The 17,387-nt window shown below is 46.6% G+C and overlaps 1 protein-coding gene across 6 annotated transcripts in view; it reads right to left on the reverse strand.

Annotated features, from left to right (window-relative positions):
* The window catches only part of ITPR1 (inositol 1,4,5-trisphosphate receptor type 1), a 355,416-nt gene that overhangs the window by 48,779 nt on the left and 289,250 nt on the right, over positions 1–17,387 (reverse strand). For all 6 annotated transcript variants that reach the window (XM_086366623.1, XM_086366621.1, XM_086366622.1 and 3 more), the window contains 4 exons: positions 15,822–15,944; positions 14,365–14,469; positions 11,189–11,381; positions 5,641–5,763 (listed from right to left, as the gene is read on the reverse strand). In XM_086366623.1, coding sequence (XP_086222749.1) covers positions 5,641–5,763; positions 11,189–11,381; positions 14,365–14,469; positions 15,822–15,944 — 544 coding nt within the window. The remainder of the gene's footprint in view (positions 1–5,640; positions 5,764–11,188; positions 11,382–14,364; positions 14,470–15,821; positions 15,945–17,387) is intronic.

Genomic DNA, 17,387 nt, shown 5'->3' on the forward strand with positions numbered 1-17,387 from the left:
CCACTTGCCTCTTCCCTTTTGATATCTTCCGGAAGGAGAATCTGATCAGGGATGGGCACTCAAAGGCAGAAGCTTTTCAGAAATGCAGGAAGAAGCGGGTCCTAGGGTCAGGTGTGTCCCTTCCTGTGCATTTAACAACTGTTAGATATGGTATCAAGCCCTTCATTTGGATGATCATTTATTTTCTCCTCTTGGCACTCTATGAGGGTACTATGCTGCTGCTGCTAAGTCGCATCAGTCGTGTCCGACTCTGTGCGACCCCATAGATGGCAGCTCAGCAGGCTCCCCCGTCCCTGGGGTTCTCAGGCAAGAATACTGGAGTGGGTTGCCATTTCCTTCTCCAATGCGTGAAAGTGAAGTCGCTCAGTCGTGTCCAATTCTTAACTACCCCATGGACTGCAGCCTACCAGGCTCCTCCATCCATGGGATTTTCCAGGCAAGAGTACTGGAGTGGGTCACCAGTGCCTTCTCTGGAGGGTACTATGATCACCTCCAATTTACCACAGAGAAAATGGAGTCTTGGGTCACGTACCTCACCTAAGGTGAAACAGAATCTACCACGAATATACATGCTACCAGAGTTGATGGTCCTTAAAAAAAAAAAAAAAAATCCATCCATTTTAAGTGCATGCCTGTGGGCAGTTTATACAGTCATCTAACCACATGTAACTGCTAACACAATTGAGACATAAACATCGTATCACACTAAGAGGTTTCCTTGCGCTCTTGGCAGCTGATGCCTTGCCCCATCTCCACTCCCAGCCAACTCCTGATCTGCTTTCTACCACAGTAGCTTTGCATTTTCCAGAATTTCATAAAAACTGGAAAAATAATATTAGTAGGCAGTTTTAAAAAATTCTTTCACTTAGCGAAATTTTTAAGGCTCATTCATCTTATTGTGTATATTAATAGCTTGTTCTTTCTGTTGCTGAGTAGTGGTCCATAACATGGCTGTGTCATCATTTATTTATCTGCTCAACAATTAATGGATACTGGGGTTGTTTCCAGATTGAAGTTATGATGAAAGATGCTACTGGGAAACTTCAAGTACAAATTCTGGGGTGAGGATATGTTTTCATTTCTCTTGGACAAAAATATGGAAATAGATCTGAGAACCCTAAGGATATATTTAACTTCAGAAGACCTAACCTTACTATTTTCCAAACTGATGCTACCATTTCCCCTTTTCATCACTAACATATGGGAGTTGCACTGTTCCAGATCGTCACCAATACTTGGTATTGTCGGTCATTCTAATTTTAGCATCTAGTAGGTTTCTCGCAACATATCTAGGTGGTTTTCATTTGCATTTTTCTAATAACACTGATGTTGAATATCTTTTTATGTTCTTATTGACTATTCATATATCCTTTTTTTGTGTGAAATATCTGATCAAATCTTTTCCCCATTATTTTAATTGGGTAGTCTCTTTATTATTGGATTATAAGAGTTTTTCTATAGGCTAGATATAAGCCTTTTATCTGACATGTTTTTTAAGTATTTTCACCCAGCTTGTGGCTTACCTTTCATTTTCTTAAGCACTTAATCATCATCTTAAACTGCCTCTTAACATCTCAGTATAATAAATGTGACCAGTACAACACATGTACCCAAATTCTGAAAGAGACAATATAAAAAATCTGCTGTTTTCCCACTAAAAAAGCAGTTAAAAATTAATGCTAGATATGTAAAATAAATAGCTAGTGAGAAGCTGGTGTATAACACAGGGAGCTAAGCCTGGTGCTCTCTGATGACCTAGGCATGGGTAATGGGATTGGGGAAGTAGGAGAGAGGCTCAAGAGGAAGGGGGTTTATGTATACATATGGCTGATTCACGATGTTGTACAGCAGAAATTAACACAACATTTTAAAGCAGTTATACTCCAATTTAAAAATTATTAGAAAAAAATTAATGTTAGATTCCAAAGAAACAATTACAGAGAGATTTTTTTTGAGACAATTGGAGAAACGTGAATAGGGACAGGCTATCACATGATTTATTGTTAGTTTTTTTTAGATATGAGAATGCTATGGTGATTATACACATTTAAAAATATTCTCTGAAGTTAAGAGATGCACAGTGAAACAACATGTCTAGACTTCTTTAAAATCTTGCAGAAAATACAGTAGGAGTATAAATGAAACAAAACAGGCAAAATGTTGTTAAAGATGGGCTGATGGGTATGTGGCAGTTTATTATATTCTTCTTTCCACTTGTGTACAGATTTGAAAATTTCAACAGTAAGAAAGTTTAAAAAGTAGTACTTTATGGGCTTTAATCACCACGGCATGCATACAAATTCAGTAAGAATTCTGAAGCTGCCAAATTTTCATGCTTTTTAAAGACTGTGTGACTCTCAGTTCTCAACCAAAGGGGGAAAAATACTTTTGAAAAGGAGCTTTTAAGGCCACAGTGTCCTCGGCAGCCACAAGCCTTTTAAGTCAGAGAGCCACAATGGCATACCTAGCAAGGTCAGTAAGCTCCTGCAGGAGGGACATTTTGGAAACCCTAGTTTCAGGATTCAACAAGAACAAACATTTCTCTTAAAAAAATACTTTCAGGTAACCAATCAGCTTTTGTTTCTAGATAGGGCTGAAACAACCTTCTTCCTGAAGATGGTCAACGGTGAGTATAGAAGATGTCCCCAGAATATGTTTAAAAGAAAAAACAAAAATCCCCCTGAGTGAGTTGATGTGTTTGAGGGGAAATTCTGTCACTATATAATGGAAAGGACTTCCTGACATCAGATCAACCTCCTTCTCTCCAACAAGGACATCTAATTATATTTTCTGTTGAGTGCACCGGCACAAAGTTCTAAAGCCCACACTGCCAAAACAGGAAGCCTGGATTTCTACAGATCCAGGGTCAATGCCACCTTGACTGCTACATTGTAAAGCCAGAAGGACCTTTAACAATCATCCAGTAGGTCTTGAACTTGCACGGGCAAGCAACAGGGTGCTCCAGAGACCCTGACTGGGTCAGCAACTATTTTCTCCTGACCACTACGGGAATTTCCAAATCCATACCTTGGTGTCAAAACTACCAGCTCAACCTAAGCACTGCTTAATAGGGAGGATAAGCAGGACGAACTGAAGTGGTCTGCCCAGAGTCATGTGGCAGGTAGGTGTTAGGGCCAGGCCTGGACACCACGTCCAGACTCTGTAGGTCTCTAGCTGTTGCACTGGATGAGGCTTATCACTGAAGAGGAGGGAGCTATCAATGAACTGTCCCCAGACAGTGGCCTCAAAACTGCCGTAAGTGACCAGTGAAGAAAATGGCCAAGGTACAGAATAACAATCAGTTTTAAATATTTTTTAAAGAAGTGGAGGGGGGAAATGAAGACACACCCAAAGTACTAGTTGAAGAATCTGCTGTGATGTGATAGCCCCTGGAGGTGAGAAGAGGGCTCCGTCCCCTCCACCTAAGCCCCTGGCTCAAGACTTCACACTCTCACCTCTGCTAACTGGCAACCCAACACAGGCAGACACCCCCCAGGAGAATACCCTGCAGCGCTGTGGACCTGCCCAACTTTTCCGACAGGGAAACCATGAATCCTGACATAATCCATTTTAAAGGAAAATACCCCTTGGGCTTGTGTTTAAGTACTGCCTTGGGGGGAAAGCATCACTCCAATGAAGCCTTCCACATGGCTTCAGGCTCAACTGAAAAAGTAGAGCCTCAAATGAGTAAGTTAAATATACCATAGAACACACTGTTACTTTTAAGTTGGACCTTAAATTTACTTCAGTCGTGTACACATCTGCATTATTAAACTCCAGAGCAGAGCCTGCTCCGGATTTACCTCTGTGCTGGCTGTTTGTGTTTTTTTGGTTTTTTTTTTGGTTTTTATTCTCTTACTTTTTGGGCTCTTCATCCCATTGTTTTACAGAAGGTGGCTACTGCCAAGTTGCGACATACATAGTGGAGGTGATCTGCCAAAAAGCTCTGATGAAAAACTGAGCTGAAAAGTCAGCCTCCCAGGAGGCTGTCGCAGGTGTCAGAAAACGGGGCCATGGAAGTTTAACAGAAGGGGAGCCCCCAGAACTCCACAGTTGTAAATGTCTCCAGAAGGCTGTTAAGCAAACTGAGGAGCCCCAAACAGAAAAATGCTCTGAGTGGTTTGCCTTTCCTCAATAAAATGTGTAGAATGTGTACATAGATGACCAGAAGGAGATGGGGGAAGGAAATCTATGAAGACCATGGACAGCATGTCTCATTATGTGAATAACAGCAATGCAGCTCTTAATTGACTAAAAAGCCAAGGATGTCTTGTCTAAAGTCATTCATGCCCTGCCTCCTGTTACCTCTTGCCAGAAAAAAAAGAAAAAAATTAAATTCCAGAGATTATTTTTTACAAATTCTTTAGTCTGAAATGAATTCCACAAGTATGGCCTAGGAAAAAAATCGACTAGACTGAGCATCAAAGTTATCTACATTCATTCTATGATTAGCTCAGCTGCTAAGGGGCTGTGTGTCTCTGGCTAAATCTCTCAGCTTCCCTGATACATAGTTTCCTGACATAACAAAACAAGGAGGTTAGGATGATCTCTTACTGTTTTAATACAATATATTGTTTCTCCTCTTTCTTTCCGGAGAAATAAATATGGATAAACAGTTTATATGATTTCAAATTAGATTTAAAAATAAACCCACAGCGTATCACTTCACACATCAGTCAGAATGGCCATCACCAAAAAATCTACAAATAGTAAGTACTGTAGAGGATGTGGAGAAAAGGGAACCCTCCTACACTGTTGGTGGCAATGTAAACTGACAGAGCCCTTATGGAGAACAGCATGGAGATTTCTTAAGAAGAACAGACATACATCTACCATATGACCCAGCAACCCCTACTGGGCATATGCCCCGAGAAAGCCATAATTCAAAAAGACACATGTACCCCACTGTTCATAGCAGCACTACTTACAATAGCCAGGACATGGAAGCATCCTAGATGTTCACCAACAGATGAATGGATACAGATGTTGTGGTATATATACAAAATGGACTTAGCCATACAAAAGAACGAATCTGAGTCAGTTCTAGTGAGGTGGATGAACCTAGAGCCTATTATACAAAGCGAAGTAAGTCAGAGAAAAACAAATACAGGGTACTAATGCATATGTAGGGAATCTAGAAAAACAGTATTATTGATGAACCTACTTGCAGGGAAGGGATGGAGTTGCAGATGTAGAGAAGGGCACTGTGGACACAGTGGCGGAAGGAGTCAGTGGGATGAATGGAGAAAGCAGCATCAACCTATATAGACTATCAGGTGTAAGATGGATAGGTGCTGAGTTGCTGGGAGGCACACAGAGCCAGTCTGGTTCTCTGTGACGACCTGAAGGGATGACAATGCGGAGGGAAGGAAGGTGCCAGAGGGAGAGGATATATGTCTAATTATGGCTGATTTACGTTGCTTGTGGCAGAAACCAACACAACACTGCAAAAGTTAAAACACAAAAAACAAGCCAAAAATAAAAACCTGTGGTAGAAGCTACACTCTCATTGTGTCTGAAAACAGGGAACTAGGATCCCATCAATTGCACCAGTTCTACCAGGAATCCCATTTTAGACGCAAGTCATAGCCATCCTGCTGTTTCTACAAGTCTCCTTGAAATTAAAGACATGAGCAGTACCTCCTCGGACTCCTTTAAAAGGGTAGAAAAACGCCACAAGCAGGTTCATCAGGACGGCCAGGTTGAATGAAATGCTACTCCAGAAAGACATGTTGCGGGCGCACCAGTACAGGACGGGCTGGGCTGTGAAAACAAAGACGGAACCATGAGGTTCGAGACTGTGAGCCAGAACGCTGGGAATGCCTCAGTCCCCTCCTCCCGCTCTGCCCCTACAAGCCCACTTTTGTTCCCAGTTTTCACCAAACATTAAAAATGGTCACTTGTTTTCAAGCTGACTCATAAGCTCAGAACGACATCAGATGGGTTTGTTTCTGTTGGGAGTCCTTACTGGAACAGAAGATGAATTGGGGGATAAGGAAGAGAAGAAAGGGGAAAAGCTGGAGCATCTAAAAACCCTGCATGCCCCCATCAGCACCATCAGTTATGGAATCTGGGGGGTTATCCAGGGTTCATGTGCCAAGTCCTCAGTTCTCCCTGGGGCCCTGGGACTGGAGGAGATGCCCAAGGAGACTGGAGAATTCAATGAGCCTTTGAGAAGTGGGGGGATACACAGCATTCAGAGTCAGCCCAGCTGGGCTCCAGGCTAGAAATGTTACTACTTCCACACTCCTTCCCTGCTTGAAATTCTTCACCGACTCACTGATGCCTGAAAGCAAGACAATAGCCCCTTTCCCATCACCAAGTCATCTGCCACTTTCCTGAAGAGGAACCAGAAATAGGACCTCTGCCTGGATGGTCAGCAGCCAAGCTCCATTTCTAAAGGCTACAGTAGAGAAAGGATGGGGCCCCAAAGCCCTCCCAAAGGGCAGGAGACCCTTGAGGCAGTTATTGCTCAGTTGCTCAGTCACGTCCAACTCCTTGCGACCCCATGGATGGCAGCATGCCAGGCCTCCATGTCCCTCACTATTTCCCAAAGTTTGCCCAAACTCATTGAGTTGGTGATGCCATCCAACCGTCTCATCCTCTGTTGTCCCCTTCTCCTCTTGCCCTCAATCTTTCCCAGTATCAGGCTCTTTTCCAGTGAGCCGGCTCTTCGCATCAGGTGGCCAAAGTATTGGAGCTTCAGCATCAGTCCTTCCAATGAATATTCAGGGTTGATTTCCTTTAGGATTGACTGGGTTTGATCTCCTTGCTGTCCAAGGGACTCTAGAGTCTTCTCCAGCACCACAGTTTGAGAGCATCAGGTCTCAGGCAGTGCTGCCTCTTATCACACTGTTACTGACAGCTGACACCACACTTGGCTGCATCTCAGCTGTGGACAAGCTGTGGCCACACTGTGTGTACGGGTGCTTCCTTTTCCTCTGAATGCTTCGGTGGCGCCTTACACTTAGGATGATGCTTAAGAATAGATACAGGGGGAATAATTTCCATCTCCACGCCAGAGGCAAAGTTTCCAGAAGATAGGCTCATTCAACATAATTCTCCTCTAAAGGGAAGTGTGGAGTAGGTGAAGATGGATGTCTAGCGTGTTATTTCTCTTTCCCAATGAAGTCACCGTTTCACTCTAGGACAGCAGCCAATGACAAATCCGATGACTCTATAATGATGCCTATAGCAGTAACCAAGCCTTCATAAGCTTCTAGCCAAAATAAAGTTATGGCACAATTACACAGAGCCCTGGATAATTTAATAACTGCTCATTTACATGCTCACATGGTAAGAGGCCATGTTTCCAAACCGTTGAGTTTTGGAGCTATAAGCAGCATCTGGTTTAACATCTCTCATTTGATAAATGAGGGAACCTGAGGCCCAGCCGAGGATGGAAACTGTGGCAATCTCATCCCCTCAGCTCAGAGACCCCTGGGCTCAGTGACAAGGACAGAGTTAAGGGGCTCATGTCACCATTTAGTAGAGGAGCCGACCAGTAATCAGTCAACCTGATTTCCCAGAGTTTGTTTTATTTTATAAGCTATTAATAATTGCCGAAGCAAATTTAAGATGAGAAACCACTTACTCTGGAGACAATAACTGTTGGTGTTTTTTTCTGGGATTGAAGCCCATTCCTGATCTGAACATGAAAACTCTGAACAGCACAGAAGAAACAATGGCAAGGATGGCCAAGGGCTGACTGATGGGAACACGGGGATTTACAACATCCTCCCCCATCAGTGTAAGGGTAACAGACTAATAAGAAGTGAAAAGACAAAAAGGCAGGAAATGGCAGAGATGAGTGAGGGTTAAGCCAGGATTCTCTTCAGGGGGAGCTCTCAACCTGAACCCAGTGTAAGAATAGCCACTGTGTGATGCTTCAACATGACTGTAATAAATGCTCCTCAACTCTGGCATTTAGTTTTCACAAATCTGACTTTTACAAGGCTAACACTGTCCTTAAATTGTGGTGTCACTCTGAATATGAACAAATATTCAACCCTTCAAGTCAACTGGGTGTCTACACAGGTGCAAGAAGACAGGTGCCATGACCCTAGAAGGGCAGGCGGTTTAAGTCAGTGCACCCAGGGCATCTGCTAACCCTCGTATCCTAGTTTGCTTTCTTTTTAAGGAACTGGGGCTTGCTGAGGACACAGACTCCATGTGCATACAGAGCAATGGAATTTCCCACTCTATTCCAATGAATGTAACAACCATGAGGGTGAAAGACAGGGAAGCCTGGTGTGCTGCAGTCCATGGGGTGGCAAAGAGTCAGACAGGACTGAGTGCCTGAACGAGACACCACATAACACCAAGTAGCAAAGTGCCGGCCTTTGCAGCTCTGCCTCAAGTTCCTTCCACTACCTTCTAGTTTTCTTAGCCCAGAGTTTTCTCATCCCTGGGGCCAAGAGAAGATATCAGAGAGGCACAGTGGATGGAGGATGTGAACGCACACAAGAGAGAGAGAGAGAGTGTGTGTGTGTGTGTGTGTGTTTGTCTATTGAGTAAAGCAGGGAAGAGGGTTTCAAGAGAGTATAGGAACTAAGGATCTTAATACTTGCAAAAGAAAAGATGAAGCAACACATCACACCTCCCTGTGTATCTGAGCCCCAGCTACAGATTCTCCAAGGCATAGATAATTCCCGTGACACTTTCAGGAAAAGGTAAAGCAGCTTCATAAACAAGCCAGAGAATTCTTTTCTGCAGATGTGTCAGAAGAGAAATAAGCTACTTAGAGGGGAAAATGTATTTCATTTTAATTGCACTTCTAATGAGTACATTTCTCCTCTTCCTAAATATGCAAATCATGTTTAATTCAGTTATTACTTTCAATTTTTCTCTTACCAGCAGAGCTATGAAGCCAATTAAAATCTCTCAGTTGACAACCGTAGCTGTGTTTAAGCTTCACTGAAACAAAAACTGCTTTTGAAACAAAGACAGACCAAATAAGAGAAGGTATTAGCTACAAAGCAGTAGAAATCTCGGAATGATGAGCTGGCCATTCCTTGACCAATCAATCCATCGGGCAGTCTTAACTCCCCACTTTATAGGGGAGAGCCTAGAAGAGGTTCAGTCACTTGGCCAGGTCACAAAGCCAGTGGGTGATGGAAGGAGAACGAATTCAGAGATCCCCACCTCTTGCAGCTGAGGTCTTCCTACTCTGCCAGGCTGAAGACAACATCTCAGAAAGAGGGTTGACGAGGTCTCTCACCTCATCATAAAAGGTGAAAATCTTTCTTTCAATTCTTAAGCCCCCTGGAGAGCCTATTTTCTATACCTATTGGATAACACAATTCAGAGAGAATGAATATATCTGACCAGTCTTGGTATCAGTACTTAGTAGACCTATATATTGGGCTTCCCTGGTGGCTTCCCTGCCTGCACTTAGTAGACCTATATATTAGAAAGGATAAAATCATTTTTTAAAATCCATGTGTTTATGGTTGTGCTGAGTCTTCGTTGCCGCACTTGGGCTTTCTCTACTTGTGGCAAGTGGGGGCTGCTCTTTGTGGTGGCTTCTTGTTGCAGATCACAGGCTCCAGGCACTCAGGTTTCAGCACTTGCAGCACGTGGGCTCAGAAGTTGTGGCCTGTAGGCTCTAGAGCGCGGACTCTACCTGTGGCACGTGGGTGCAGCTGCTCCCCACATGTGGAGTCTTCCCAGACCAGGGATCACACCCATCCCCTGCATTGGCAATAGATTCCTATACAACATACCACCAGGGAAGTCCAAAACCACCGTTTTAATAACTATCATGGAGGTCTGGATGAACCACACCATGAATTCAGGATCATCTCCTAAAGTTGGAATCATGAACTATTTCAGGGAAGAGCAAAATCAACAAATAAGAGGAAGTTCCCTTCTATTGAACGCCACAGCTGAGAAGACAAGCATACACAAAGGTCTCTGTCAACCTTTTTGGGTATGTCTCTTATCTGACTGCATGAGTGCGGTGCTGCGAGGACGTTCAACATGACCGATGATACTTGAGCTACAGGAGCTTGGATGGAGCCCACGGTGGCTACAAGGACACACTGATAGTGGGGCCACCTGTCCACGAAGGCTTCTGAGGTCCACACCATGGGGGATACGCATGCTGTTCTGCTAAAGATGAGCTAGACACCTCGCGTGGGGCTGGGTGACAAATGGGTTGGTTCAGCAAAACGTGACCATGCTTTGAAGTGCTGGTCGATGAGGCGTCCCTTAGAGATGAGAGAGAATGGAGTAGGGGTGGGGTGAGACCAGCGCCTGGCGGGCAGCCTGCTTGCACAACGCCTTCTGCCACTAACCGATTCCAGGGAGGAAGGGAGTGGAGCGGAGCAGAGCAGGGGCGGCAGGAAAGGAGGCAGGACTGCGCCGGCTCAGGCCGGTGAAGGAGGAAGAGGACCAGAGCACCCAGAACCTGACCTCCAGCCCAGTTTCCCCTCCCGCAGCCCCGCCCCTCAGCAGGAGCTGGAGTGATCACAGGGCAGCTGGAATCCAGGGTTTCAAATACAAACCCTGGCTCCTGACTAATGACAGGAATGAAGCAGCATCCTTTCTAAGCTGGTCACAATAGCTGGTGCCCAGCGTACTGTCGGCATTGAAGGATCACACTAAAACCGTAATGAAAACTGGCTGCAGAGAAGCCCGCCAGGGCAGCCCTGTAAAGGGTTTTAGACGAGGAAATGTAGCCAGCCTAGCTGGGCCCCGCAATGGGACTTGCTGGTGAGCAATGACGCATCTTCTGTGGCCAGTGATTCCACTGCCTGTAAAATGACTCGGGTCTAACAATCCAAACTGCCCTATAAAAGGGGGAAGACCAGTGTCTTCCGAGCACGTGGGCTGGTCAACGAGCTCTCAGGTAGGCTCAAATGTGCCATCCTGTGAGCAGCAGGCCTGTCTGTTCTCCATCCCTTTAATTCTATCAAAATAGGAGCATTTTAAGTCCTTCTGGGAGCTCTCCAATTGAATCAGGTCAAAGGCAGCCGGAAGGAAGCCTTTTCAGCACCTCCCAGAGGCTGGAGCCCACTTACCAGCTCCCAAGGTGCCTGGGTGGTCCTGGTGCTCAGATGGGGACAGAATCCTGAACCCCACCAGCTCTGCTCCTACGGGGAGGTCCACGCACTCACTATCAAACCCCAGCACGCAAGACCTGCAGAACCACACAATTCCACAGCACCTGGAGGTGCTGACCCACCTCTGAGCTTCTTCTGCCAATTCATCTCATTGAAGAGGTCCTCGGACCGCAGGAAGAAGTCGTTGATCTTGCTGCCCTGCTCGTCCCTCTCTGTGGTGTAGTATATCCGTAGTTTTGACTCTTTGGTTAGGAATTCACATATACTGGGCACGGGGAAGACAATCTGCTCCATGGTTCGGTCTAACCTGACAATCTAGGGTGAAAAAACGGAGGAGGTTAAAATGGTCAAAAATCCTTTACTAAGGACTTGGCACAGGCCACAGGCTCAGTATTCGGCCTAGATTTTTTCTTTTCTTCTTTTTTATCCATACCACATGGCATGTGGGATCTGAGTTCCCTGACCAGGGATTGAAACCACACCCCCTGCATTGGAAGGCTGGACTCTTAACCACTGGACCACCAGGGAAGTCCCATCTCAGAATTAAAGATCAAGCGTAACACAGACCTGACCCGGACTCTTCTGGGATTTTGTAACTCCTGGACTGGGCTGTATCTCTTAGATTTATGCATAAATCTAAGTCAAAATTTTGGTAAGTCAAAATATTTTTCTAACCTCAGACCCATGAATTGTACTGTGATGAATTTATCTGGAACAATTCAAAGTGTGTTTTGTGTACAGATTCATATGAGGCTCGGGGCTGCAGATGTCCAACAGAACTTTCTGGAATGATGAAAACAGGAATGATGATGCCGCAACTGTGTGTCTGCCCCTTTGAAAGCAGAGTCCCTTCTCACATACGGGCACTGAGGACTAGCACATGTGGCTGGCACAACTGAGAACTGGAGCTTAGTATTTCATTTCATTTAATTTTAATGTAAACAGCCAAACACAGCTAGTGGTGATCCCACTGTACCATGTAGTGCTAGATCATGGTACAAATCTCACCTAAGAGCCTTTCTCAGATTGCAAAGGTGGGTTCTTTTACCTAGATAGGAACTCAAAAAGGAGATCTTCGGTTTTCACAGATGTAGTGACCTCTGACCTCTGACCTGTCAGAGCATCTAACATGTGTGATGCATAAAACAATAGGCTCTTTTAATACTGGTATCATACTCATTGTTCTTTTAACTAGCTTTGCTGGTTCCTGGGGTGGACACTTCACAGATATTCCCCATGCTCTTCCTAGACAGGTTCAGTTCCCAGAGAGCTGTCTGGGGGAGACTGTTCAAATTTTTCAACACTGTGTTGAGTCATAGTCCCGGGGAGGCAGAAATTTCAAAGGGGGTTCAGGCCGCAATACTAAAGGGGTAGGGCCTCCCTGTGTCCTTCCTCTCCAGGGGCTGGACAAGTCAGGTGAGGCCCAGAGCCACACCCTCTCTGAGAAGTTCTGGTTCCCAGCCTCCCAGTGCTTTTTTTCCCAGCGCAGCAGGAGAGATGACTCAGGTCAAGCTGCAGTGGGAAACTCTGAAACGAGGCAGGTTCCCACAGCCTGGCCTCCCTGAATCCTCGGAGATGTCGTCTGGAGACCAGTGGTTTCCAAATCAAACTGGAGATCATGTTACCGAGTCTGGTGCATAAGCCAACCTCGTTAACTGGGAATGGGGGGCGGGTGTTGGTAACGCGGGTGCATACACAGTCTGCAGTCCCCCACGGCCCTCCTGCTTTACATCATCGGGGGGCTCTGGATCAGCCCCCATTACACGGAAGGAACACGATCTGAGAAGAGACAATGGAGGAACAGGTGGTCTCCTGGCACGAACAGATACTTAGATTTCAGGGCGACCTGCATGGTGTGACCAGAGTGATGGGATGAGGGTCTGTGGAAGCCTGAGTGACAGCAACTCTCTATGTCCTGCGAGACTGGAAGGTATGAGCAGCTGCCCAGGAACAGGATTTCAAGAGCTCAGGCCGCCCTGCCTGGCCATTTCTCTCCATTATTCAAGATCGATTCATGCTTCTCTTTTAGTCAATGTACAGTTGGGAATCAAAATCTATCCCAGCCCTTCTCCACCTCTAGTGGGTGACCTTGTTAACACCTCTGCACCTGATCAAATGTCAGTTTGATGGTGAACCAAGGAGCTCAACCAGACCATTTCCAAGGTTCCTTCCCCTCTGATGTTCCACACCGCAAATATCTGAAGTTTGTCTTCTAAGGGCTCCAGAGAACAAACTTCTGGTCGTGAACAATCAATTGAGATTACGTGCTCATGCACACTGTCATGGCCAACCGATGGGTGAAATGACGCATTATATGAGGACAGCTGCGAGACCCCAGACAGCGGGTGAGATTATCCTCTAACATGCCTCTATCCTGCAAGTCTCATATGGCCCAAAGGAGTCTGCTAGTCTTTCAAAATCCTTGCTCTGACACAGATACTGTATTTGTGCATCTCCTCATTAGCTGGTCAGGACACACCATGCCTTACTGCCTGAAGCCTGCGGGCGCAGGTCTGGGCCCTCTCAGCCCCCAGGAGACAATGCAAGGAACATTAAAAACACCCATGGGCTCTGTGGTCAGCCAGACATGGATGAAAATGTCAGCCCTGACACTGAGAACTGGACCTCTCGCTGAGTGATGCAACCTCTGAGTCCTTTCTCGGTATTGTCCCAGCTGCAAAATAGAGATGATTTATTTCTTGTGAGTGTGTGTGTGTGTGTTTTCAAGTACAGATCTGGTTGTATTACTCCTCGGTGGATGGAGTTCAGAGGGTAAAGTCCAGACTCCTCCCGCCAATGCCGGACGCGGTCCTGCAGGACCTGGGCTTGTCTCTTTCCTCTCTGACCCAATGTTTTCTCACTCCTGCTCCCTAAGCCCCACCTCTTCACCTTCACCTCCCACCTCGGGGCCTACCAAACTCTAGCCTCCTGGCTGTGCCCCTTCGTTCCCATCCTTCGGAAGGTCTGCGCTGAGGTAACACTCTTCAGGACAGGCCGCCCTGACCACCACACTCCACAGCAGGCCCTTCTGTGGCACCGTCTCATGATACCGTCTGGTCGTCCTCATGCCCTTGTCTGAGTTCACAGCGCATCTCCTTGTGTGGCCTCGCTCGGGGTCTGTCCCCCCACTACCTTGGCTGTCACTGGCTTTGCGCATTGAGTGCGGGCCCTGGTGCACCGTAGCGTCTCACCACCTGTTCACCGCTCAGACCAGTGACCGCACGCCAGCCCCAGCCCAGGGCACCCACTGCGGAGGCCCTCGACGCGAGCCTGGGTCCCAAGTGTACCCAGCCTTTACCTCTATCTGGGCCGTGTGCTTGGCATAAAACTCCAGAGCTTCGTCTCCATCCACCTGGCCGCCGGGTTTCAGCATGGTCTGAAGCTCTTTGTTATGTCGAGCCAACTAGAACACAAGTGCAGACAGGGCAGTCAGTTCTGTTTGCAACAGCAACACACAGCTGCCTCCTGGCTCTGGGTAGAAAAGACGCATGGGAACAAGCGGCAAGCTGGAGGGTGAAGGGGGGCCCCCCTGCACCCCACTGAGGCCTGCTCTGCACGGCAGCTATTTTGGGAGCCTGGCAGAGTGGCATGGAGAGCGCATGTCCACTCAAGGGCCCACTTTGCCCTGGTTTCCTTGGCCAGGCAGGAGGAAGGTGGGGTTTTCTATCCAACCTCACAGAGCCTCCTTAAGGAATGCCCTGAAACCTCACAGGGGCTACATTATCATTTTTTTTAAAGGTTAAATAATTTCATTTGATAATGAATGTACTTGCTCATTAAGATTGAGTAAGCTGATTTGGGCATATACTTTTTTTTTTTAAACTTTAAACTTTTTATTTTGTATTGGGGTATAGCCAGTTAACAATACTGTGACAGTTTCAGGTAAATGGTGAAGGGACTCAGCCATATATATATACATGTATCCAATCTCCCCTAAATCCCCCACCCATCCAGGCTGCCACATAACACAGAGCAGACTTCCAAGTGCTATACAGTAGGTACTTGTTGGTTACCCATTTTAAATATAGCAGTGTGCACGTGACCTTCCCAAACTCCCAGGGGCTAAATTAAATGCCAGGAATGGAGGAGACAAGGAGCACAGACTTCTCAACCTGCAGCCCAATCCCATCACTGTTTTCTATCAAACGCCTCCACCTAAGAGAGGTGGAGGGGACCAGAAGCAGCCGAGTTCCCAGCTGCCCACACACCTCAGCCTGCTCCAAGCACGTCAACCTCCAGAAAGAGGAAGTGTCTTCAGAAGCCCAGCCACTTGGGAAGCGAGTTACGAAACAGGGCATTCTGGTGCCAGGGTAGGAAGTATTACTCCATCCCCCGAAAGGCAAACAAAGACAAGGCAGAGTGACAAGTTCCCAAAGATTTCCAAGTGCGATAGGCCAGGCAGCTGAGGTTTCTTTCTTGAGACGGTTAAGACAGACTCATCAATATTTATGAAAAGACTAGGACTCCTTTCAAGTGTCTGGAGACACAGTCATAAACTATCCAAGTGTCATGGCTCAGTGGGAACGCTTTTAAGAAATGTGGGGGTTTCCAAGGACGTGACCCTGCGGGAGTGGAACACTGGAAGCAGCCTGGACCTCACACTCGGGGTCCGGTGGCTGGCGGTACCCGTGAGCCATGTTACCACGCGCCCAGACAACCTCAGGCTGAATCCTTACAGGAAAAGCAAGTTTAAGGGCGCATGCACGGAATGCTGGCGTTGACTGTCGGGCAGGGGGGCCTAGGGAGGGGTCGCACCTGATGAGCTAGGATGTAGATGTTGTGTCCCACGTTTCTGGGGGAGGCAGCTCCGTCCTCACCATTCTCACCATCCTCGAACTCCACTTCACCTTGCATGTAGGCTTTCTTGATCACTTCCACCTGCAAGAAGGGCCATGGCACAGAGCCCCTGTCTCAGGAAGACCCACACAGGACGGGCAATGACAGCACACACATGGAGTCTCCCCTTCAGGGACAGACACTGCCCACCAGGCTCAGTACACTTTTCCTCCAGGTGTGGACACAGCCTCAGAATCCTTCTTAATACAATCACAGGCAGCCACTGCCAATCAGCCTCCACTGACAGGAGAGGGAAACCCATCCATTCTCCCTAAACCAACAGACATCCTGTGGCTGATCTATGACTGTCTATCTTTTTTTTTTTCCCTAACTTTTAATTTTGTATTGGGGCATAGCCAATAAATGGGCTTCTCTGATAGCTCAGTTGGTAAAGAATTCTCCTGCAGTAGTGCAGGAGACCCCAGTTCGATTCCTGGGTCGGGAAGATCCTCTGGAGAAGGGAAAGACTACCCACTCCAGTATTCTGGCCTGGAAAATTCCATGGACTGTATAGTCCATGGGGTCACAAAGAGTCAGACACGACAGAGCGACTTTCACTTTTTTTTTCATAGTCAATAAACAATGTTGTGATAGTTTCACCTGGACAGAGAAGGGATTCAGCCATATACATACATGTATCCATTCTCCCCCAAACTCCCTTCCCTTCCAGGCTGCCCATAACATTGAACAGAGTTCCCTGTTATGACTGACCTTCTGCTTTAAAACGGGACGGTGGCTAAAAAAAAATGCACCCAAACGATAACATGATACAAATGAAGCGTAGAAACCAGTCTTGTCCTATCTCTTCATCTCCTCCTGTCATCTCTCCCCATCCCGTACCTTTGCCATTTCAGGAAAAACAGAAAAGAAAACCATTCGCCTTTAGGAACAGCTGATGAAACTATTTTATGGCTTCAGATATTTTCCTGTCCCTCGCAGCCTACACCACATGAAGAAAAGATCTTTGACAGATGACATCTACCAGCACTTTCTATGCGCCGAGCACTATTCTTTCAGAAACGTGAAGGCTCATCCACGCTTTATGAGGTGTCAAAGATTCCCCTTGATTATGGATGAGGAAGCAGACTCAGAGAGGCAAAGGGGCGTGACAAAATTCACACGAGCGAGCTGAGCTTTGACCTTGATCTTCTCACGCCCAGAGCATGCTTCCCAGGGCATCTGAGTGCTGGCCTTCCCGCTCCCATCTGCTGGCCTCAGCTTCCTGAGAGGGGGTAGGGTTGGTTCTGCCTCTTTCTCAGTTCCTCCCAGGAACCCAGCACAACACCCTGGACAAAACAGGGCCCAGTCAACGTTCATCAGATGAACCTATCAAAAATCAATCATTTAGAGAAAAAGAACACAACGCCTTCAACTCTTAATTCGCACTAAAAATTGATCACTTTAACGACTCAAAAGGCATTTCCGCCTCCTGCATCGCCACGAGGACAATACCGTGAATTACTTCTCACTGTCTGAGATCAAGCA

Source organism: Bos grunniens, chromosome 22, assembly GCF_055505025.1.
Source record: "Bos grunniens cultivar Pamir isolate PY7600 chromosome 22, Bosgru_T2T1.0, whole genome shotgun sequence".
Taxonomy (NCBI): Eukaryota; Metazoa; Chordata; class Mammalia; order Artiodactyla; family Bovidae; genus Bos; species Bos grunniens.